This window comes from Topomyia yanbarensis, unplaced genomic scaffold, assembly GCF_030247195.1.
Source record: "Topomyia yanbarensis strain Yona2022 unplaced genomic scaffold, ASM3024719v1 HiC_scaffold_30, whole genome shotgun sequence".
Classification (NCBI taxonomy): Eukaryota; Metazoa; Arthropoda; class Insecta; order Diptera; family Culicidae; genus Topomyia; species Topomyia yanbarensis.
In genome coordinates, this window is record NW_026683492.1 from 129983 (window position 1) to 151250 (window position 21268).

Genomic DNA, 21268 nt, shown 5'->3' on the forward strand with positions numbered 1-21268 from the left:
AAGAAAATCAGTGAATGTGGCAACTCTGCTACTAAGCGAAAGCTACACCAAAACGAATGATGAAAATATTTTCATTTATCGAACAAAAGGACGGCCTTCCATCTGCATTGTAAAGTCTATAAATAGGAACACCATGATGAAAACTGTGCTCATTCGGTGTGAGCTGCGAAAGGGGAAAGATGTATGTACGCAGTAAAAACAATCTTCGGCAAGGTTTGAATTGTTTTAAAAGATTCCCGTCTTGTATCAACATAGACAAACCGTCCTTATCAGGACGAAGGCAAAATGGAAAAAGAATTTAATTAGAAAGTTTCTTTTATTAACTAGTATTAAGTTTGCACTTGGTAATTCTGTACTTTTACCTGTGAATCGTAAGAAAATGTTTTTCTAATCTACAAACCCGAAGGTTTTTGCAAATCCTTCCAAGAAAATCAGTGAATGTGGCAACTCTGCCACTAAGCGAAAGCTACACCAAAACGAATGATGAAAATATTTTCATTTATCGAACAAAAGGACGGCCTTCCATCTGCATTGTAAAGTCTATAAATAGGAACACCATGATGAAAACTGTGCTCATTCGGTGTGAGCTGCGAAAGGGGAAAGATGTATGTACGCAGTAAAAACAATCTTCGGCAAGGTTTGAATTGTTTTAAAAGATTCCCGTCTTGTATCAACATAGACAAACCGTCCTTATCAGGACGAAGGCAAAATGGAAAAAGAATTTAATTAGAAAGTTTCTTTTATTAACTAGTATTAAGTTTGCACTTGGTAATTCTGTACTTTTACCTGTGAATCGTAAGAAAATGTTTTTCTAATCTACAAACCCGAAGGTTTTTGCAAATCCTTCCAAGAAAATCAGTGAATGTGGCAACTCTGCCACTAAGCGAAAGCTACACCAAAACGAATGATGAAAATATTTTCATTTATCGAACAAAAGGACGGCCTTCCATCTGCATTGTAAAGTCTATAAATAGGAACACCATGATGAAAACTGTGCTCATTCGGTGTGAGCTGCGAAAGGGGAAAGATGTATGTACGCAGTAAAAACAATCTTCGGCAAGGTTTGAATTGTTTTAAAAGATTCCCGTCTTGTATCAACATAGACAAACCGTCCTTATCAGGACGAAGGCAAAATGGAAAAAGAATTTAATTAGAAAGTTTCTTTTATTAACTAGTATTAAGTTTGCACTTGGTAATTCTGTACTTTTACCTGTGAATCGTAAGAAAATGTTTTTCTAATCTACAAACCCGAAGGTTTTTGCAAATCCTTCCAAGAAAATCAGTGAATGTGGCAACTCTGCCACTAAGCGAAAGCTACACCAAAACGAATGATGAAAATATTTTCATTTATCGAACAAAAGGACGGCCTTCCATCTGCATTGTAAAGTCTATAAATAGGAACACCATGATGAAAACTGTGCTCATTCGGTGTGAGCTGCGAAAGGGGAAAGATGTATGTACGCAGTAAAAACAATCGTCGGCAAGGTTTGAATTGTTTTAAAAGATTCCCGTCTTGTATCAACATAGACAAACATAGAATTTAATTAGAAAGTTTCTTTTATTAACTAGTATTAAGTTTGCGCTTGGTAATTCTGTACTTTTACCAGTGAATCATGAGAAAATGTTTTTCTAATCTACAAACTCGAAGGTTTTTGCAAATCCTTCCAAGAAAATCAGTGAATGTGGCAACTCTGCTACTAAGCGAAAGCTACACCAAAACGAATGATGAAAATATTTTCATTAATCGAACAAAAGGACGGCCTTCCATCTGCATTGTAAAGTCTATAAATAGGAACACCATGATGAAAACTGTGCTCATTCGGTGTGAGCTGCGAAAGGGGAAAGATGTATGTACGCAGTAAAAACAATCTTCGGCAAGGTTTGAATTGTTTTAAAAGATTCCCGTCTTGTATCAACATAGACAAACCGTCCTTATCAGGACGAAGGCAAAATGGAAAAAGAATTTAATTAGAAAGTTTCTTTTATTAACTAGTATTAAGTTTGCACTTGGTAATTCTGTACTTTTACCTGTGAATCGTAAGAAAATGTTTTTCTAATCTACAAACCCGAAGGTTTTTGCAAATCCTTCCAAGAAAATCAGTGAATGTGGCAACTCTGCCACTAAGCGAAAGCTACACCAAAACGAATGATGAAAATATTTTCATTTATCGAACAAAAGGACGGCCTTCCATCTGCATTGTAAAGTCTATAAATAGGAACACCATGATGAAAACTGTGCTCATTCGGTGTGAGCTGCGAAAGGGGAAAGATGTATGTACGCAGTAAAAACAATCTTCGGCAAGGTTTGAATTGTTTTAAAAGATTCCCGTCTTGTATCAACATAGACAAACCGTCCTTATCAGGACGAAGGCAAAATGGAAAAAGAATTTAATTAGAAAGTTTCTTTTATTAACTAGTATTAAGTTTGCACTTGGTAATTCTGTACTTTTACCTGTGAATCGTAAGAAAATGTTTTTCTAATCTACAAACCCGAAGGTTTTTGCAAATCCTTCCAAGAAAATCAGTGAATGTGGCAACTCTGCCACTAAGCGAAAGCTACACCAAAACGAATGATGAAAATATTTTCATTTATCGAACAAAAGGACGGCCTTCCATCTGCATTGTAAAGTCTATAAATAGGAACACCATGATGAAAACTGTGCTCATTCGGTGTGAGCTGCGAAAGGGGAAAGATGTATGTACGCAGTAAAAACAATCTTCGGCAAGGTTTGAATTGTTTTAAAAGATTCCCGTCTTGTATCAACATAGACAAACCGTCCTTATCAGGACGAAGGCAAAATGGAAAAAGAATTTAATTAGAAAGTTTCTTTTATTAACTAGTATTAAGTTTGCGCTTGGTAATTCTGTACTTTTACCAGTGAATCATGAGAAAATGTTTTTCTAATCTACAAACTCGAAGGTTTTTGCAAATCCTTCCAAGAAAATCATAGAATGTGGCAACTCTACTACTAAGCGAAAGCTACACCAAAACGAATGATGAAAATATTTTCATTTATCGAACAAAAGGACGGCCTTCCATCTGCATTGTAAAGTCTATAAATAGGAACACCTTGATGCGAAGCGTACTCATTCGGAGTGAGCTGCGAAAGGGGAAAGATGTATGTACGCAGTAAAAACAATCGTCGGTAAGGTTTTAATTGTTTTAAAAGATTCCCGTCTTGTATCAACATAGCTATCTACAAACCGTCCTTATTAGGACGAATGTAAAATGGAAAAAGAATTTAATTAGAAAGTTTCTTTTATTAACTAGTATTAAGTTTGCGCTTGGTAATTCTGTACTTTTACCAGTGAATCATGAGAAAATGTTTTTCTAATCTACAAACTCGAAGGTTTTTGCAAATCCTTCCAAGAAAATCAGTGAATGTCGCAACTCTGACACTAAGCGAAAGCTACACCAAAACGAATGATGAAAAGATGGGTTGGTGATGTATATGACATAACAGGGGTGTCGTGACCACACTTCGAAGTTATTTCAAATCTTGCAAAGCATAAATTGACATAATTTCAATGATTGTTCCTTTATGAATGAAATGACAAATTTTCAGGTCAACGCGGCAATAACTTTGCAATTTATAGAACAATTTTATATTTTTAGTTATCATATATTAACTGTCATCTCTTCCAAACAACTTAACCCTCTGCTGCCAACCCCGTGGTTTTGCAGGGTTAAGGAGAATCATTGTAAAATGTCCAATACATGATTTTATGTTGTTACCTCCACTAAAAACACTTCAGAACACTCCCACCTGTCATACATGCACATTGTCTGCTTGTTGAAATCATTATATGAAATTATTGACCTGTATTCAATGCGGAGAACTCGTTAATAAAATTGTTTTGCTGAATATACTAACGAACGGGATCCCCAGGAAAATTTCGCTGAGCCCGGTGAATCGAACTTAATGCGTAAAATTTAGCCATTTGAAAGAGATACAAGCAGAATTTTAAGAATATGATCATCGCGGTTATGTCCCGGACATTACCCGCTCCTAGGTTTTTGCTAAGTGTGTTCATTTTTGTACGAAAAAGATTCCGATGGTTGTTTCGAGAGATTTTAACATTGATATTTCAAAGGAAGAAAATTGTTCATTTCATGAATGAATGTCTCAACCAGCTTAGAATCCAGCGCATCCCCTATCAACGCAGACGCCAACAATAAAGGTTCTTTTCAAAACCACCATAATTATTATAAAGAATAACTTGAAACAATCCCACATATTTCATTGAGTATCATTCGATTTGAATTACAAGTCAAACGAGTAGTCACGACACTCCGGTTATGTCCTAGACATTACCCACCCATCTTTTTACGGTTGCTCAATCTCTCTCTTCCTGTGTGTGTGTGTGTGTGTGTGTGTGTGTTGTAATTGCTTCCTGATTGATACAGTACTAACTCACCAGCCATCAACTTTACTTTTATCATTCAGACCAGTTAAAGGTACGCAAATTCATAGGTAGACAGGTAGGTGAAAGCGTGGTAAGCTAAAACGCGCGCGCGAAAAAAAGAGTCGGTCGGCGGTTCGTTGCTATCGAGAAACGAGCAGTTTTGTCCCATGATACGCAAGCTCAGGAGAAAGAAAAAGGAAATGCGTATATGAAAAAAAAAAAAAAAAAAAAGGGAAACCCAGCGACTGAGCGCGTTGTCGTAACACTGGTCTCTCGCATATCAATCAAAATCGCACCCTAAACAGTACGCCCCTGCAACATGAATGAAAATATGAAGGATACATTTCAAACTAATTCTTTTTTCTAAACATTTGGTGGCCCTGAAAAGGGCCTTTTGTGTTGTCGTGAACGTCGTGGTAGGGCTTAACCACCAAAACCGTACAATGTGCGTCCCTGGCGTTTAAGCGCATAGACGACATCCATCGCAGTGACGGTCTTCCGTTTGGCATGTTCAGTGTACGTCACAGCGTCCCGGATAACGTTTTCCAGAAAAATCTTCAGCACACCACGGGTTTCCTCGTATATCAAACCGGAGATTCGCTTCACTCCTCCACGTCGAGCCAGACGACGAATGGCGGGTTTGGTGATGCCCTGGATATTGTCACGAAGCACCTTGCGGTGCCGCTTAGCGCCTCCCTTGCCGAGCCCTTTGCCTCCTTTGCCACGGCCAGTCATCTTCTTGGTTGTTGTAGGTAATAGCTTAGTAGGCTAGCGCAGCACACCTGCAGCAGCGAGATTCCAATACCGAATGTTGTAATTCGGCCCATTGAGTAGCGCTTTTATACTGATGCACACACATTCTCAGTCGCCGCCGCCTAGGTAGATTACCATTTTGCTATCTATATGCTTACTCGTGATGTGTTGGTTTGAAGGGGAAATAGCGCGAACACGAAGTTCACTGTTGCCACTGTTTTAGTAGCTTGGGATTGCCGAAATCTGCTTTATCCGGACTAATGCTGACATGGTAGCATTTTCCCTGGAAAACGATTGCCCGGAAATTGATTCTCCTGAAAAAGAAAGAAAGAAAAAGTAAATCGAAAAACAAACGGTTTTTTTTTTTTAACTTATAAAGATTTTCTATACATCCGTCTACATGGTACGTTATATTGGCTTCTATGGTACTTAAATATCGATATCTGATACTGATCTATGATGGAACAAATTGTTACTGATGAACAAACTATTTCTGTTTGATATTCTTCTACTGTTGGAATTTTATTGATTTCTAGGCGATTTTTTTTGCTCATACATAGTTTTTCTTTTTAGGAATATTTTTTTGCAAATCTAATGAAAAGCTGAAAAAATCAAGTCTGGCAACACTGGCTCCGGAATGGAAATGGTGGGGGAAGTATAGTAGCCGAATCGAACCGTATACAGAACGAAAAGGCACATGGCACGTACACGAGCGAGACAGGCGATATAGTAGTGTTTATTCGCGACTATAAAAAAAATCGGTCGGTCTGTTTTGGTCATCATTCGTCGTTTGAACAGCACCACAGTGGTAGCAGTAGTAGAGCAGCATTTTCGCGCCATGGCCCGTACGAAACAGACCGCCCGCAAGTCCACCGGAGGGAAAGCTCCCCGCAAACAGTTGGCAACGAAGGCTGCCCGTAAAAGTGCCCCAGCTACGGGTGGCGTTAAGAAGCCCCATCGCTACAGACCAGGAACTGTCGCGCTGCGAGAAATTCGTCGCTATCAGAAGTCGACAGAGCTACTAATCCGCAAGCTGCCCTTCCAGCGTCTGGTTCGTGAGATCGCGCAGGACTTCAAAACCGATCTGCGCTTCCAGAGCTCAGCCGTCATGGCCCTTCAAGAAGCCAGCGAGGCTTACCTGGTTGGTTTGTTCGAGGATACCAATCTGTGCGCTATCCATGCCAAGCGAGTGACCATCATGCCGAAAGACATCCAACTGGCTCGCCGGATCCGTGGGGAGCGGGCCTAAATTTGGTGTGTGCCCATCACCCCCCAGAACGAAACAGCAACAAACGGTCCTTTTCAGGACCACAACCAATCATATTTTACTAAGAATTATTAGCAGAAATTTTCCGTTTCCCTCCAAAAATGCTCAGGCGGGTGGCTGTGTGTGTTTGTTAGAAAGCACGCCGATGGGGGGATTTTTTGCCAGCAGCACCACCTCGTACCGATCGACAGTAGTAGCGTGTGAAAAACAAGACCCATTGAGGGAAATCTTGCGCGGCCGATTTGTGATTTAGCACCAAATCGATGAGTGAACTTTTGAGAGATTGGGTGAAATCGTCAATGCCATGATATGAGGGAAACTATTAATAAGCGTCTGACGAGCATTGCAAAAAAAAACTTGTGCAATGCTCACAGAAATGTACGTTGATGATTATCGGAGTGAAAATCAAATTAACTCTTTTTATCAGAAGAAAATAGTCGCCCTGAAAAGGGCGTTTTTTTTTTCAGCTCGGGCGAAGCGGGATTTAAGTTGCTGCGGAGGCCCTCTTTTCAGTCTTCTTCGGCAGCAGTACGGCCTGTATGTTAGGCAACACGCCACCCTGGGCAATGGTCACACCGGAGAGCAGTTTGTTCAGCTCTTCGTCATTTCGAATGGCCAGCTGCAGATGACGGGGGATGATTCTGGTCTTTTTGTTATCGCGGGCAGCGTTTCCTGCCAGCTCCAGTACTTCGGCGGCAAGATATTCCATTACAGCTGCCAAGTAGACGGGTGCTCCGGCACCGACACGTTCAGCATAATTTCCCTTCCTCAGCAGACGGTGAATTCGGCCAACAGGGAACTGGAGACCGGCACGAACTGAGCGGGATTTTGGCTTTCCCTTCACTTTTCCTCCTTTACCGCGTGCAGACATTGTCGTAGGTTTATCGCTGTGCGCGTTCGTGTGTAGTCACGTAGACAATACGAGTAACACTGATGCCACTCGCGCACACAGCACCCCTTGTTATGCATTCGCTTCATTGCACATCGTGCGCCAAAGGGGCGGAGTAGCGAACGAACGAAACGCGCTAAACACAAAAAAGGACGAACCTTCGTCTCGCTACACGATCGTATATAAGCGATATGTAGTGATTTTTGCTACCAATCAGTCAGCGCAGTTCGCATCGAGAGCGTTAACAGCAGCACAACCACGTCGTTACTATGGCACCGAAAGCCAGCGGAAAGGCTGTGAAAAAATCCGGCGGCGGCGGTGGCAAGGCACAGAAGAACATCGCCACAAAAGCAGGAGGAGGAGAGAAGAAGAAGCGAAAGCAACGCCGCAAGGAAAGCTACGCTATCTACATCTACAAGGTGCTGAAGCAGGTCCATCCGGACACCGGTGTCTCGTCGAAGGCGATGAGCATCATGAATAGCTTCGTGAACGACATCTTCGAGCGTATTGCTAACGAAGCATCTCGTCTGGCCCATTACAACCGACGGTCGACGATCACCTCCCGCGAGGTACAGACCGCCGTTCGTTTGCTGTTACCGGGCGAGCTGGCCAAACATGCCGTATCGGAAGGTACCAAGGCCGTTACCAAGTATACCAGCTCGAAGTAAATCGTCGCCCGCCCCGCCGCCGGATGTCACACACCATCGTCATCGGCCCTTTTCAGGGCCACCAAAACACGTTCTGGTAAAGAGTTGAATTGAAATGTACACATAGTTTATATAAACATTAGTTGTTGTTTGTTTGTTTCATTAGAGCTAAAAAGGTTGTCATTTTTTTCTCTGTCCATTTTTCTAATCAAATGTGTTTTGCTGTAGTTTGTGGAAGTAGTCTTTCCCCTTACCGCGCTAGTTGACTGTTTTTCGTTAAGACGGAAAACGGTCTTTTTGTCGTCTATTCTATTCAGTTTAAAACAGCCCATTATATGACCGACCCCCAGCGTGTGAGAAAATTCTGCCGCAAAAAGAACACACTTCTGGATCATACTTGTTAATACAATAAACTTCCCAGTCTTCAAACTTTTGATCTTCGTAGAAACCGTACCCAACACAATTTGTAATCTCAAAGTTGATCGATCAATACAATACGTTCGCCAATTTAGGCTAAAAAATCGGTAATTATCGTTCGTTCGTTTGTTTATTGTGCCAGCCAATTTTTCTCTGTTTTATTATAGCCAAAATAAGCGCGTTGTTTGCTAATCAGAGTAATATTATACTTGCTCTGTTTGTTTGTTTGTTTGTTAAGGCAACAGAAAACCACGGCCTGCTATTAATTTACCTGTACGTACGTTTATCTGAGCAAGAAACCGCGCCTATTTACTATAGTGATTTGTTTAATCAAACTAACGACTGATTTATCTTGCCAATCGGCGGGCCAGTTGAATGCGGGTGTGCTGCTCAAGCTAGAAAACTCATGGGGGGAACGGAGCATTGACGGAAAATAAGCATCAATCAATTCTTTACAATTTTGTTAGTCCTGAAAAGGACTGTTGTTTTGGGAGGACGCGCACGTTGTCGGGAATTTACTTCTTGCCGGCGGTGACCTTCTTCGGGGCGGTGGCGGCCTTCTTTGGCTTAGGTGCCTTCGGCTTGTTCGCTGCAGCCTTCGATGGTTTGGTGGCTTTCTGTTTAGTGGCAGCCGTTACCGCCTTTGCAGGGGCAGCAGCTTTCGCTTTCTTCGTAGCCGATTTCTTAGCGGCCGCGATCGCCGCCTTGGGCTTGCTGGTCTTCTCACCACCACCAGCCGGCGGATTTTTCTTCTCCCCGGATTTAGTAGCCGATTTCTTCGGTTTTTTCGCTGCACCCGATGGTGGTTTCTTATCGCCAGCCGGTTTCTTTGCTTCGACCGTCACCTTAAACGATCCGGAAGCACCGGTACCCTTGGTCTGGGTGATGTTTCCCTTCTCGACACCCGTTTTCAAAGCCTTCCGGATAAACGGAGCCAGCCTGGCGACGTCACACATGTAGTTGACGGCGATGTACTTTTTGATCGCCTGCAGTGATGATCCGCTCCGTTCCTTCAGGGTCCGGATGGCAGCCAGAACCATCTCACTCACTGGTGGATGGGTTGAAGATTTTTTCGGTTTCTTGGCGTCACTCTTGCTAGCCTTGGCCGCCTGCTTCGGTGGTGCTTTGGCAGCTGGCGGAGAGGCGACGACGGCAGGGGCCGTGGCAGCAACGTCGATAGCAGTTTCAGCCATTGCGCGTTCGTTTGGTTTGGTTTTCTTCCACACACAGTTGTAGACGACGAGTTGATGGATGCACGATGATGCAAGTCTGCGAATATGATAACCGGGGGTCCGGTGTCTGTTGTTTAGGATCGTATTCATCGGCTCTGTTTGGGAACGCGTAGATGACGGTTGAAAGTTACTATTCGATCGGTGCCGGTAAAATTTTACGGACTGTTGTTTTAAATCAACCAAAATTGAATTACTGCTTGTGAAAAGTACACTGGAAGTTTGCATTCAATTTACTGCACTGTCCGCACCGTCCAAACTAACACCCGCTGAACATTCTGTGTTAAGCGTATGGCCGAATATTATCAAATCATGTATCCGACTATGGCGGCACGTGCAAATTGAATTGTGGAAAATAGGTTAATTTGAACCTTCTAGCAATTGGAAAACCTTTTCGGTGCTATCCAATCGAAAGAAAACTTCTCTCTATATAAAATTATTTCATTTTTGTACATATTTGCTCGAGCGGAAGTGCTCGTAATTTGGCGACCTGCGGAAAACGTTTCGGTCGGCTGGTCCTTTGCTGAAAACTTTCGTTATTAAAATTACTAAAACACAAAAAGTTAACGGGTGGCAACACAAATTTTGGATTTTTTTTTCTCAACCTGTCAAAAAAAAAAAAAAAGACAAACGATTTGATTGAAATTAGAAGATACGTTCTCCATTGTTGGCCAAAAATTAGTGAACATTTCAAACCGATCCGTAATTGGATGCTGTTCGGCGAAGCTTCCGTTTGATGTCGGAACAGGCGCGTAGTACGGCGTCTATGTCAACTTTGCTAATACATTTCGTGATCTTCTACCAGTCCACTTGTTTGCAATTCGTGGCTCTCAAAACGAAATCCGGAAGAAATCTGCGATTGGGCAACACTGAAGCAAATTGTGAAGCGGGTTGTGCTTTTTAGGGTACAAATGGAATCGAATGGGTATTCGGGAACGATTGTGTGTTTTCTCTTTTTTTTTTTGCTTTTTTTGCGAGGGAAGTAACTTGCTTCGTGCAAAACAAAATATTTACCCAAAATAATTTTTATCAACCGGCAAGCGGCATTGAGATTGCAGCGTCGAAAGGTGTTGTAAACAGTCGATGGCGCAACGTTTTCCCCTTTGAAATATTGTACCGTGCACTTTTCGCCGAGATTCTTGTGTTGCTCGTAGAACCGTACAACGCGCTCGCGAAATGCTTTCTTGTTTCGACGGCAGAGACAGACAGAGAGAAATACCTCGAAAAAAATCCAACATTTTAGTTGCGGATTTGGATTTTAGTGCTCTAATCATCAGTGTTATTTCGAATTGCTTTGGCTAACTCAAAATTCTATTATTTAGTATGTACTGATCAACTCGCTACATCGTTGTGTAGCAGACTTCTCGCATACATAGTCGTCGACATGGCTGTGAGCTGATAAACCGCACGCGTCGACCATCACACCCAGGTGCTTCATTCAGCGCACGCATCGATGGGAACGATTGTCCCCCGACACAGATCACAAGCTGGACTTTTTTTACGGTTGCTCAATCTCTCTCTTCCTGTGTGTGTGTGTGTGTGTGTGTGTGTGTGTTGTAATTGCTTCCTGATTGATACAGTACTAACTCACCAGCCATCAACTTTACTTTTATCATTCAGACCAGTTAAAGGTACGCAAATTCATAGGTAGACAGGTAGGTGAAAGCGTGGTAAGCTAAAACGCGCGCGCGAAAAAAAGAGTCGGTCGGCGGTTCGTTGCTATCGAGAAACGAGCAGTTTTGTCCCATGATACGCAAGCTCAGGAGAAAGAAAAAGGAAATGCGTATATGAAAAAAAAAAAAAAAAAAAGGGAAACCCAGCGACTGAGCGCGTTGTCGTAACACTGGTCTCTCGCATATCAATCAAAATCGCACACTAAACAGTACGCCCCTGCAACATGAATGAAAATATGAAGGATACATTTCAAACTAATTCTTTTTTCTAAACATTTGGTGGCCCTGAAAAGGGCCTTTTGTGTTGTCGTGAACGTCGTGGTAGGGCTTAACCACCAAAACCGTACAATGTGCGTCCCTGGCGTTTAAGCGCATAGACGACATCCATCGCAGTGACGGTCTTCCGTTTGGCATGTTCAGTGTACGTCACAGCGTCCCGGATAACGTTTTCCAGAAAAATCTTCAGCACACCACGGGTTTCCTCGTATATCAAACCGGAGATTCGCTTCACTCCTCCACGTCGAGCCAGACGACGAATGGCGGGTTTGGTGATGCCCTGGATATTGTCACGAAGCACCTTGCGGTGCCGCTTAGCGCCTCCCTTGCCGAGCCCTTTGCCTCCTTTGCCACGGCCAGTCATCTTCTTGGTTGTTGTAGGTAATAGCTTAGTAGGCTAGCGCAGCACACCTGCAGCAGCGAGATTCCAATACCGAATGTTGTAATTCGGCCCATTGAGTAGCGCTTTTATACTGATGCACACACATTCTCAGTCGCCGCCGCCTAGGTAGATTACCATTTTGCTATCTATATGCTTACTCGTGATGTGTTGGTTTGAAGGGGAAATAGCGCGAACACGAAGTTCACTGTTGCCACTGTTTTAGTAGCTTGGGATTGCCGAAATCTGCTTTATCCGGACTAATGCTGACATGGTAGCATTTTCCCTGGAAAACGATTGCCCGGAAATTGATTCTCCTGAAAAAGAAAGAAAGAAAAAGTAAATCGAAAAACAAACGGTTTTTTTTTTTTAACTTATAAAGATTTTCTATACATCCGTCTACATGGTACGTTATATTGGCTTCTATGGTACTTAAATATCGATATCTGATACTGATCTATGATGGAACAAATTGTTACTGATGAACAAACTATTTCTGTTTGATATTCTTCTACTGTTGGAATTTTATTGATTTCTAGGCGATTTTTTTTGCTCATACATAGTTTTTCTTTTTAGGAATATTTTTTTGCAAATCTAATGAAAAGCTGAAAAAATCAAGTCTGGCAACACTGGCTCCGGAATGGAAATGGTGGGGGAAGTATAGTAGCCGAATCGAACCGTATACAGAACGAAAAGGCACATGGCACGTACACGAGCGAGACAGGCGATATAGTAGTGTTTATTCGCGACTATAAAAAAAATCGGTCGGTCTGTTTTGACCTACCGATCGATCATTCGGTTTACGTTCGTCGTGTGGCGCAGACGTCAAGCGCAGTAGTTTAGTTTTCGTTTTAGTTTGCAGTTCCGCGTATTTTTTCTCTCGCGTTATCTTTCCCTCTCCGCAAATGGGAAAGCGGAAAAAACCGGGCCGTAGCCCGAAAATTTACCGTAGGCGATCGGCCAACGCTACCGTCAGCACTGTTAAGTCTGTTAATGTATCTGCTAGCACGCCGGGGCAACCGTCGAAAAAAGCTCGCGAGGATGACGAATCATCATTATTATCGGCCAACCAGTACAGTGTATTAAGTGAACATACAGCTGTCAACGTTAGTGATCTACAAGGATTCGGTCAGGAACAGGATAATTGCCAGGATGGTCCACCAACCAATGTCACTGTCAAATTGCCCCCGCTGATCGTGAAGTCTATTCCGCTGGAGCAGCTGCAGAAGGTCCTGCATGCGAAGGGCATCAGTGCTCAATTTAAGCTTACCAGAATGGGCATCAAGGTGATGCTACAGACAATGGACGAGTTCATTAAAGCCAAAACATATCTGAACCAGCATAAAGCGCAGTTTTTCACCCACGACATGCCTTCAGAAAAACCTTTCAAGGCTGTCGTTAGAGGTCTACCAGTGATGCAACCTGAAGACATCAAATCCGAGCTGGAGGAGCGGTACAAACTACAACCCTTAGCAGTGTATGTAATCGCTAGGAAGAAGAAAGAAAATTACGAGTACAGGGATTGTCTCTACCTCGTACATTTTCGAAAAGGCACAGTGACTCTTGGTGCCCTGAAAGCAGCGAAATTTATCGGCAATGTCGTTGTCTCGTGGGAACCGTACCGTGGCATTTACAAAGATGTCACGCAGTGTATGCGGTGTCTCCACTTCGGACATGGAACACGAAATTGTCACCTGGCAGCTAGGTGCAACTATTGTGCCGGGAAGCACGAATCATCCAGCTGTCCTATTGAAGGAGCGGTGCGGTATAAATGTGCTAACTGTGGAAAGCATCATCGTGCAACGGATCGAATTTGTAAATCACGTGAAGACTATAAGAAAATCCGGAAGGAAGCGTCAACGAAAAATCAACCCGGTCGTCACCCGAATAAGGTTCCAGCGTATACAGCAGCGAACTTTCCAAATCTTCCAACGATCGGAAAAGATCGTGAAGAAGTTCCACGAGTCGGAACACCCCCAGGATTCCAAAGAAATAGCAACGTTGCAGCCCCAGCTTGGAATCAATCTTCCCATCAACCGAATCCGAACCCGGATTGTTCGCAGTCAGCCCCCAAATACTCTTCAGCAGAACTTTTGCCGATTTTCACCACCATGTGGACCCAGCTTCAGCAGTGCAACACACGTGCTGACCAAATACGCGTACTAGGTGAGTTTATTATCCAGTATGGGTAGCTACGAGCTAAAAGTCATGCTCTGGAATGCCCATGCTGTCAAACCAAAACACATGGAATTCATCGATCTGGCATCAAGGGAGGAAGCCGATATACTAGTGGTCACCGAAACCTTTTTAAAACCGCAAACAAACTTCAGTATACCAGGATACAGCTTAGTACGACTCGACCGCACGCACTCCAATGGGGGAGGAGTGGCTATCGCTATCAAAAAGCCCATCAAGTTCAACATACAACCTCACTACCAAACCTCTGTCATCGAAGCGATAGGAGTTGAGATAACAACCAGCAGCGGACCACTGTTAATCATAGCAGCCTACTGTCCTCGACAATGCTACGACGGCAACGGGATGGCCAGAAAATATAAAAATGACTTAGTCAAATTAACACGGCATCGCAAAAAATTCATCATTGCTTGCGATCTCAATGCTCGTCACGAGCTGTGGGGAAACTACCGGCGCAACAAAAATGGGACTATGCTGTTCGACGAAGCACAACTCGGATACTTTGTTATCAACGCTCCTGATCAACCAACATATCTGTCTGCAGCTGGTGTGACCTCTACAATAGACCTCTTTTTGACGAATCTGAATTTGTCGAAACCCATCACCATCACCGAGCTGAGCTCCGACCACTACCCGGTGGTGCAGCGCATCGATGAAACTGCTGTTCGTGGTACCAGACAACTACGAAAAGATTACCATCACGTCAACTGGATTGAATTCCGTCGCAGAGTGGACCATCGACTCAACTTCGAAGCTCCGATTGTGACAACCGAAGATATCGACTATTGCATTGAGCAGCTTCAGCGTGCCATCCTCGCTGCCGAAGACGAGTGCGTCCGCAAGGTACCAGTTGTAGGTAAGGTTATCAATCTCGATCCCACCATACAAAGCATCATTCGTGCAAGGAACGTCTTTCGGAGACAATTCCAACGAACCGGTGACCTGACTAAAAAAAGTGCAGCACAGTATCTCACCAAACTTATAGCTCTTCATGTTACCCAGTTAAAAAATGACAGATTCAGCAATGATATTCAAAATTTAGATCCATACTCTAGACCCTTTTGGAAAGTGGCAAAAATTCTAAAATCTAAACCCCAGCAAATACCCCCACTAAAAACAGACAACACAATTCTAGTTACTCCAGAGGAAAAAGCTAATGCCATAGGAAACCATATCTTGAATTCCCATAATCTTGGTATCTCTATAACTAGCCCTATGGAGGGAGCAGTCCGAGAAACACTAGTCACCTTGAACAATACCTCTTGTTACGTCCCAGCCAACAAAAAAATTACAACCGAGCAAATAACATCTGCCGTCAAACGCTGTAAAAATATGAAGGCTCCGGGGTTCGATTCCATCTTCAACCTCGTGCTAAAAAAGCTGAGCACTGAAGCCTATACTTTCATTGCAAAAGTATTTAACAAATGTCTTGATCTTTTGTATTTCCCGTCTTGTTGGAAAATGGCAAAAGTTATTCCGTTGATAAAACCAGGAAAAGATCCCACCAGCCCCACTAGCTACCGTCCAATAAGCCTGTTGTCGGCGATAAGCAAACTCTTCGAGAGAATGCTGTTGGACAGAATTCTCGAACATGTGAACAACAACAATATCCTTCCTCCTGAGCAGTTCGGATTCCGAGCTGGCCATTCGACAACTCAGCAGCTATATAGAGTCATGCAAATTATTCGAAGAAATAAAGCAGTATCCAAATCCACGGCGATGGCCTTACTGGACATTGAAAAGGCCTTTGATAGCGTCTGGCATGATGGCCTCGTCTATAAGCTCTACCGGTATAATTTCCCAAACTACTTGATCAAGATCATTCAAAGCTACCTCTCAAACCGTACCTTTAAAATCTCGCTGAACGGTGTTCTCTCCGAAGATTTTCGCATTCCTGCAGGAGTTCCGCAGGGCAGCTTGCTGGGCCCAGTGCTATATAATATATACACGGCGGACATCCCACAACTCCCAAACGACTGTTTCCTCTCAGTCTTTGCAGACGACACAGCCATCTTATGCAAGGGAAGATTAACCAGACACATCACCAAAAAACTCCAAAGTTGCCTTGACAATTTCTGTAACTATCTGAACATATGGAAAATCAAAGCTAACTGCAGCAAAACGCAGGTAATACTATTTCCCTACCGTAAATCCCCAAAATTAGCTCCACCAAATGACTGCAAGATTGTGCTGAATGGTACTACCATTGAATGGTCTACCGAAGCGGTATATCTAGGGTTGACTGCCGACTCTAAGTTATTATTCAGAAGCCACATACAAAAAACTTATAATAAATGCTCCATGTTGATAAAACGATTATACCCACTAATTAATAGAAGATCGAAAATGATCACGAAAAACAAAATAGCAATTTACAAGCAAATAATCGCACCAGTAATATGCTATGCAATGCCTGTCTGGGCTACATGTGCAAACACCCATAAAAAGAAACTCCAAGTATTACAAAACAAGTGCTTGAGAATGATTCTTAACCTACCTTGGCGAACACGGATAGCGGATATACACAGATTAGCGAATGTGGAAACGATCGAAGAAACAATAAGAAAATCTTATGAAAATTTTACCACCAAATGTGAAAACTCAGAGTATCGAATGATACAAGACTTAGTATTGTAGTTAGAATAGTAGTTAGATTAGTAGTTAGTTTAGTGTAAGGCACTCTATCATTCAACATAAGTTGAAAATAACCGATTAGGCTATGCTAATAACGAAACCAAATGTAAATAACCAAAAACAAAGATGAAAAAAAAATAGTTATATTTTGAATCACTTGAAATGTAAAATATTCAGATATGTAAAAAGGAATTGAAACAATAAATGATTGAACGTGAAAAAAAAAAAAACGTGTTTTGGTCATCATTCGTCGTTTGAACAGCACCACAGTGGTAGCAGTAGTAGAGCAGCATTTTCGCGCCATGGCCCGTACGAAACAGACCGCCCGCAAGTCCACCGGAGGGAAAGCTCCCCGCAAACAGTTGGCAACGAAGGCTGCCCGTAAAAGTGCCCCAGCTACGGGTGGCGTTAAGAAGCCCCATCGCTACAGACCAGGAACTGTCGCGCTGCGAGAAATTCGTCGCTATCAGAAGTCGACAGAGCTACTAATCCGCAAGCTGCCCTTCCAGCGTCTGGTTCGTGAGATCGCGCAGGACTTCAAAACCGATCTGCGCTTCCAGAGCTCAGCCGTCATGGCCCTTCAAGAAGCCAGCGAGGCTTACCTGGTTGGTTTGTTCGAGGATACCAATCTGTGCGCTATCCATGCCAAGCGAGTGACCATCATGCCGAAAGACATCCAACTGGCTCGCCGGATCCGTGGGGAGCGGGCCTAAATTTGGTGTGTGCCCATCACCCCCCAGAACGAAACAGCAACAAACGGTCCTTTTCAGGACCACAACCAATCATATTTTACTAAGAATTATTAGCAGAAATTTTCCGTTTCCCTCCAAAAATGCTCAGGCGGGTGGCTGTGTGTGTTTGTTAGAAAGCACGCCGATGGGGGGATTTTTTGCCAGCAGCACCACCTCGTACCGATCGACAGTAGTAGCGTGTGAAAAACAAGACCCATTGAGGGAAATCTTGCGCGGCCGATTTGTGATTTAGCACCAAATCGATGAGTGAACTTTTGAGAGATTGGGTGAAATCGTCAATGCCATGATATGAGGGAAACTATTAATAAGCGTCTGACGAGCATTGCAAAAAAAAACTTGTGCAATGCTCACAGAAATGTACGTTGATGATTATCGGAGTGAAAATCAAATTAACTCTTTTTATCAGAAGAAAATAGTCGCCCTGAAAAGGGCGTTTTTTTTTTCAGCTCGGGCGAAGCGGGATTTAAGTTGCTGCGGAGGCCCTCTTTTCAGTCTTCTTCGGCAGCAGTACGGCCTGTATGTTAGGCAACACGCCACCCTGGGCAATGGTCACACCGGAGAGCAGTTTGTTCAGCTCTTCGTCATTTCGAATGGCCAGCTGCAGATGACGGGGGATGATTCTGGTCTTTTTGTTATCGCGGGCAGCGTTTCCTGCCAGCTCCAGTACTTCGGCGGCAAGATATTCCATTACAGCTGCCAAGTAGACGGGTGCTCCGGCACCGACACGTTCAGCATAATTTCCCTTCCTCAGCAGACGGTGAATTCGGCCAACAGGGAACTGGAGACCGGCACGAACTGAGCGGGATTTTGGCTTTCCCTTCACTTTTCCTCCTTTACCGCGTGCAGACATTGTCGTAGGTTTATCGCTGTGCGCGTTCGTGTGTAGTCACGTAGACAATACGAGTAACACTGATGCCACTCGCGCACACAGCACCCCTTGTTATGCATTCGCTTCATTGCACATCGTTCGCCAAAGGGGCGGAGTAGCGAACGAACGAAACGCGCTAAACACAAAAAAGGACGAACCTTCGTCTCGCTACACGATCGTATATAAGCGATATGTAGTGATTTTTGCTACCAATCAGTCAGCGCAGTTCGCATCGAGAGCGTTAACAGCAGCACAACCACGTCGTTACTATGGCACCGAAAGCCAGCGGAAAGGCTGTGAAAAAATCCGGCGGCGGCGGTGGCAAGGCACAGAAGAACATCGCCACAAAAGCAGGAGGAGGAGAGAAGAAGAAGCGAAAGCAACGCCGCAAGGAAAGCTACGCTATCTACATCTACAAGGTGCTGAAGCAGGTCCATCCGGACACCGGTGTCTCGTCGAAGGCGATGAGCATCATGAATAGCTTCGTGAACGACATCTTCGAGCGTATTGCTAACGAAGCATCTCGTCTGGCCCATTACAACCGACGGTCGACGATCACCTCCCGCGAGGTACAGACCGCCGTTCGTTTGCTGTTACCGGGCGAGCTGGCCAAACATGCCGTATCGGAAGGTACCAAGGCCGTTACCAAGTATACCAGCTCGAAGTAAATCGTCGCCCGCCCCGCCGCCGGATGTCACACACCATCGTCATCGGCCCTTTTCAGGGCCACCAAAACACGTTCTGGTAAAGAGTTGAATTGAAATGTACACATAGTTTATATAAACATTAGTTGTTGTTTGTTTGTTTCATTAGAGCTAAAAAGGTTGTCATTTTTTTCTCTGTCCATTTTTCTAATCAAATGTGTTTTGCTGTAGTTTGTGGAAGTAGTCTTTCCCCTTACCGCGCTAGTTGACTGTTTTTCGTTAAGACGGAAAACGGTCTTTTTGTCGTCTATTCTATTCAGTTTAAAACAGCCCATTATATGACCGACCCCCAGCGTGTGAGAAAATTCTGCCGCAAAAAGAACACTTCTGGATCATACTTGTTAATACAATAAACTTCCCAGTCTTCAAACTTTTGATCTTCGTAGAAACCGTACCCAACACAATTTGTAATCTCAAAGTTGATCGATCAATACAATACGTTCGCCAATTTAGGCTAAAAAATCGGTAATTATCGTTCGTTCGTTTGTTTATTGTGCCAGCCAATTTTTCTCTGTTTTATTATAGCCAAAATAAGCGCGTTGTTTGCTAATCAGAGTAATATTATACTTGCTCTGTTTGTTTGTTTGTTTGTTAAGGCAACAGAAAACCACGGCCTGCTATTAATTTACCTGTACGTACGTTTATCTGAGCAAGAAACCGCGCCTATTTACTATAGTGATTTGTTTAATCAAACTAACGACTGATTTATCTTGCCAATCGGCGGGCCAGTTGAATGCGGGTGTGCTGCTCAAGCTAGAAAACTCATGGGGGGAACGGAGCATTGACGGAAAATAAGCATCAATCAATTCTTTACAATTTTGTTAGTCCTGAAAAGGACTGTTGTTTTGGGAGGACGCGCACGTTGTCGGGAATTTACTTCTTGCCGGCGGTGACCTTCTTCGGGGCGGTGGCGGCCTTCTTTGGCTTAGGTGCCTTCGGCTTGTTCGCTGCAGCCTTCGATGGTTTGGTGGCTTTCTGTTTAGTGGCAGCCGTTACCGCCTTTGCAGGGGCAGCAGCTTTCGCTTTCTTCGTAGCCGATTTCTTAGCGGCCGCGATCGCCGCCTTGGGCTTGCTGGTCTTCTCACCACCACCAGCCGGCGGATTTTTCTTCTCCCCGGATTTAGTAGCCGATTTCTTCGGTTTTTTCGCTGCACCCGATGGTGGTTTCTTATCGCCAGCCGGTTTCTTTGCTTCGACCGTCACCTTAAACGATCCGGAAGCACCGGTACCCTTGGTCTGGGTGATGTTTCCCTTCTCGACACCCGTTTTCAAAGCCTTCCGGATAAACGGAGCCAGCCTGGCGACGTCACACATGTAGTTGACGGCGATGTACTTTTTGATCGCCTGCAGTGATGATCCGCTCCGTTCCTTCAGGGTCCGGATGGCAGCCAGAACCATCTCACTCACTGGTGGATGGGTTGAAGATTTTTTCGGTTTCTTGGCGTCACTCTTGCTAGCCTTGGCCGCCTGCTTCGGTGGTGCTTTGGCAGCTGGCGGAGAGGCGACGACGGCAGGGGCCGTGGCAGCAACGTCGATAGCAGTTTCAGCCATTGCGCGTTCGTTTGGTTTGGTTTTCTTCCACACACAGTTGTAGACGACGAGTTGATGGATGCACGATGATGCAAGTCTGCGAATATGATAACCGGGGGTCCGGTGTCTGTTGTTTAGGATCGTATTCATCGGCTCTGTTTGGGAACGCGTAGATGACGGTTGAAAGTTACTATTCGATCGGTGCCGGTAAAATTTTACGGACTGTTGTTTTAAATCAACCAAAATTGAATTACTGCTTGTGAAAAGTACACTGGAAGTTTGCATTCAATTTACTGCACTGTCCGCACCGTCCAAACTAACACCCGCTGAACATTCTGTGTTAAGCGTATGGCCGAATATTATCAAATCATGTATCCGACTATGGCGGCACGTGCAAATTGAATTGTGGAAAATAGGTTAATTTGAACCTTCTAGCAATTGGAAAACCTTTTCGGTGCTATCCAATCGAAAGAAAACTTCTCTCTATATAAAATTATTTCATTTTTGTACATATTTGCTCGAGCGGAAGTGCTCGTAATTTGGCGACCTGCGGAAAACGTTTCGGTCGGCTGGTCCTTTGCTGAAAACTTTCGTTATTAAAATTACTAAAACACAAAAAGTTAACGGGTGGCAACACAAATTTTGGA

General features: G+C 43.8%; 10 protein-coding genes across 10 annotated transcripts; 4 read left to right on the plus strand and 6 right to left on the minus strand.

Annotated features, from left to right (window-relative positions):
- Window positions 1–4830: 4830 nt before the first annotated feature.
- Window positions 4831–5142, minus strand: LOC131695175 (histone H4-like). Its single transcript, XM_058983694.1, has one exon. It carries the CDS (start codon window positions 5140–5142, stop codon window positions 4831–4833), a length of 312 nt encoding a protein of 103 aa, XP_058839677.1.
- Window positions 5143–5995: 853 nt separating this feature from the next.
- LOC131695129 (histone H3) lies at window positions 5996–6409 on the plus strand. The gene has a single exon (XM_058983648.1). The coding sequence runs from the start codon at window positions 5999–6001 to the stop codon at window positions 6407–6409; it is 411 nt and encodes a 136-aa protein (XP_058839631.1). The 5' UTR covers window positions 5996–5998.
- Window positions 6410–6911: 502 nt separating this feature from the next.
- LOC131695176 (histone H2A-like) lies at window positions 6912–7298 on the minus strand. The gene has a single exon (XM_058983695.1). The coding sequence runs from the start codon at window positions 7296–7298 to the stop codon at window positions 6912–6914; it is 387 nt and encodes a 128-aa protein (XP_058839678.1).
- Window positions 7299–7558: 260 nt separating this feature from the next.
- On the plus strand, window positions 7559–8014 carry LOC131695150 (histone H2B-like). The gene has a single exon (XM_058983669.1). It carries the CDS (start codon window positions 7586–7588, stop codon window positions 7982–7984), a length of 399 nt encoding a protein of 132 aa, XP_058839652.1. The 5' UTR covers window positions 7559–7585; the 3' UTR covers window positions 7985–8014.
- Window positions 8015–8727: 713 nt separating this feature from the next.
- LOC131695178 (histone H1A, sperm-like) lies at window positions 8728–9573 on the minus strand. Its single transcript, XM_058983696.1, has 2 exons — window positions 8977–9573; window positions 8728–8775 (listed from the first exon to the last, which is right to left on the minus strand). The coding sequence occupies exons 1-2, from the start codon at window positions 9571–9573 to the stop codon at window positions 8728–8730; spliced, it is 645 nt and encodes a 214-aa protein (XP_058839679.1).
- Window positions 9574–11610: 2037 nt separating this feature from the next.
- LOC131695179 (histone H4-like) lies at window positions 11611–11922 on the minus strand. Its single transcript, XM_058983697.1, has one exon. It carries the CDS (start codon window positions 11920–11922, stop codon window positions 11611–11613), a length of 312 nt encoding a protein of 103 aa, XP_058839680.1.
- Window positions 11923–17066: 5144 nt separating this feature from the next.
- Window positions 17067–17480, plus strand: LOC131695159 (histone H3). Its single transcript, XM_058983678.1, has one exon. It carries the CDS (start codon window positions 17070–17072, stop codon window positions 17478–17480), a length of 411 nt encoding a protein of 136 aa, XP_058839661.1. The 5' UTR covers window positions 17067–17069.
- Window positions 17481–17982: 502 nt separating this feature from the next.
- LOC131695180 (histone H2A-like) lies at window positions 17983–18369 on the minus strand. Its single transcript, XM_058983698.1, has one exon. The coding sequence runs from the start codon at window positions 18367–18369 to the stop codon at window positions 17983–17985; it is 387 nt and encodes a 128-aa protein (XP_058839681.1).
- Window positions 18370–18629: 260 nt separating this feature from the next.
- Window positions 18630–19085, plus strand: LOC131695158 (histone H2B-like). The gene has a single exon (XM_058983677.1). It carries the CDS (start codon window positions 18657–18659, stop codon window positions 19053–19055), a length of 399 nt encoding a protein of 132 aa, XP_058839660.1. The 5' UTR covers window positions 18630–18656; the 3' UTR covers window positions 19056–19085.
- Window positions 19086–19796: 711 nt separating this feature from the next.
- LOC131695181 (histone H1A, sperm-like) lies at window positions 19797–20642 on the minus strand. Its single transcript, XM_058983699.1, has 2 exons — window positions 20046–20642; window positions 19797–19844 (listed from the first exon to the last, which is right to left on the minus strand). The coding sequence occupies exons 1-2, from the start codon at window positions 20640–20642 to the stop codon at window positions 19797–19799; spliced, it is 645 nt and encodes a 214-aa protein (XP_058839682.1).
- Between the last annotated feature and the right edge of the window lie 626 nt (window positions 20643–21268).

Coding starts and splice junctions, on each gene's coding strand:
- LOC131695179 (XM_058983697.1), bottom strand. CDS start 11,922: ATGACTGGCCGTGGCAAAGGAGGCAAAGGGCTCGGCAAGGGAGGCGCT.
- LOC131695150 (XM_058983669.1), top strand. CDS start 7,586: ATGGCACCGAAAGCCAGCGGAAAGGCTGTGAAAAAATCCGGCGGCGGC.
- LOC131695178 (XM_058983696.1), bottom strand. CDS start 9,573: ATGGCTGAAACTGCTATCGACGTTGCTGCCACGGCCCCTGCCGTCGTC. Junction 8,776..8,976: donor AAGCCACCAAACCATCGAAG/GCTGCAGCGAAC, acceptor TGAGTTTTCTAG/CTTGAGCAGCACACCCGCAT.
- LOC131695129 (XM_058983648.1), top strand. CDS start 5,999: ATGGCCCGTACGAAACAGACCGCCCGCAAGTCCACCGGAGGGAAAGCT.
- LOC131695175 (XM_058983694.1), bottom strand. CDS start 5,142: ATGACTGGCCGTGGCAAAGGAGGCAAAGGGCTCGGCAAGGGAGGCGCT.
- LOC131695159 (XM_058983678.1), top strand. CDS start 17,070: ATGGCCCGTACGAAACAGACCGCCCGCAAGTCCACCGGAGGGAAAGCT.
- LOC131695158 (XM_058983677.1), top strand. CDS start 18,657: ATGGCACCGAAAGCCAGCGGAAAGGCTGTGAAAAAATCCGGCGGCGGC.
- LOC131695181 (XM_058983699.1), bottom strand. CDS start 20,642: ATGGCTGAAACTGCTATCGACGTTGCTGCCACGGCCCCTGCCGTCGTC. Junction 19,845..20,045: donor AAGCCACCAAACCATCGAAG/GCTGCAGCGAAC, acceptor TGAGTTTTCTAG/CTTGAGCAGCACACCCGCAT.
- LOC131695176 (XM_058983695.1), bottom strand. CDS start 7,298: ATGTCTGCACGCGGTAAAGGAGGAAAAGTGAAGGGAAAGCCAAAATCC.
- LOC131695180 (XM_058983698.1), bottom strand. CDS start 18,369: ATGTCTGCACGCGGTAAAGGAGGAAAAGTGAAGGGAAAGCCAAAATCC.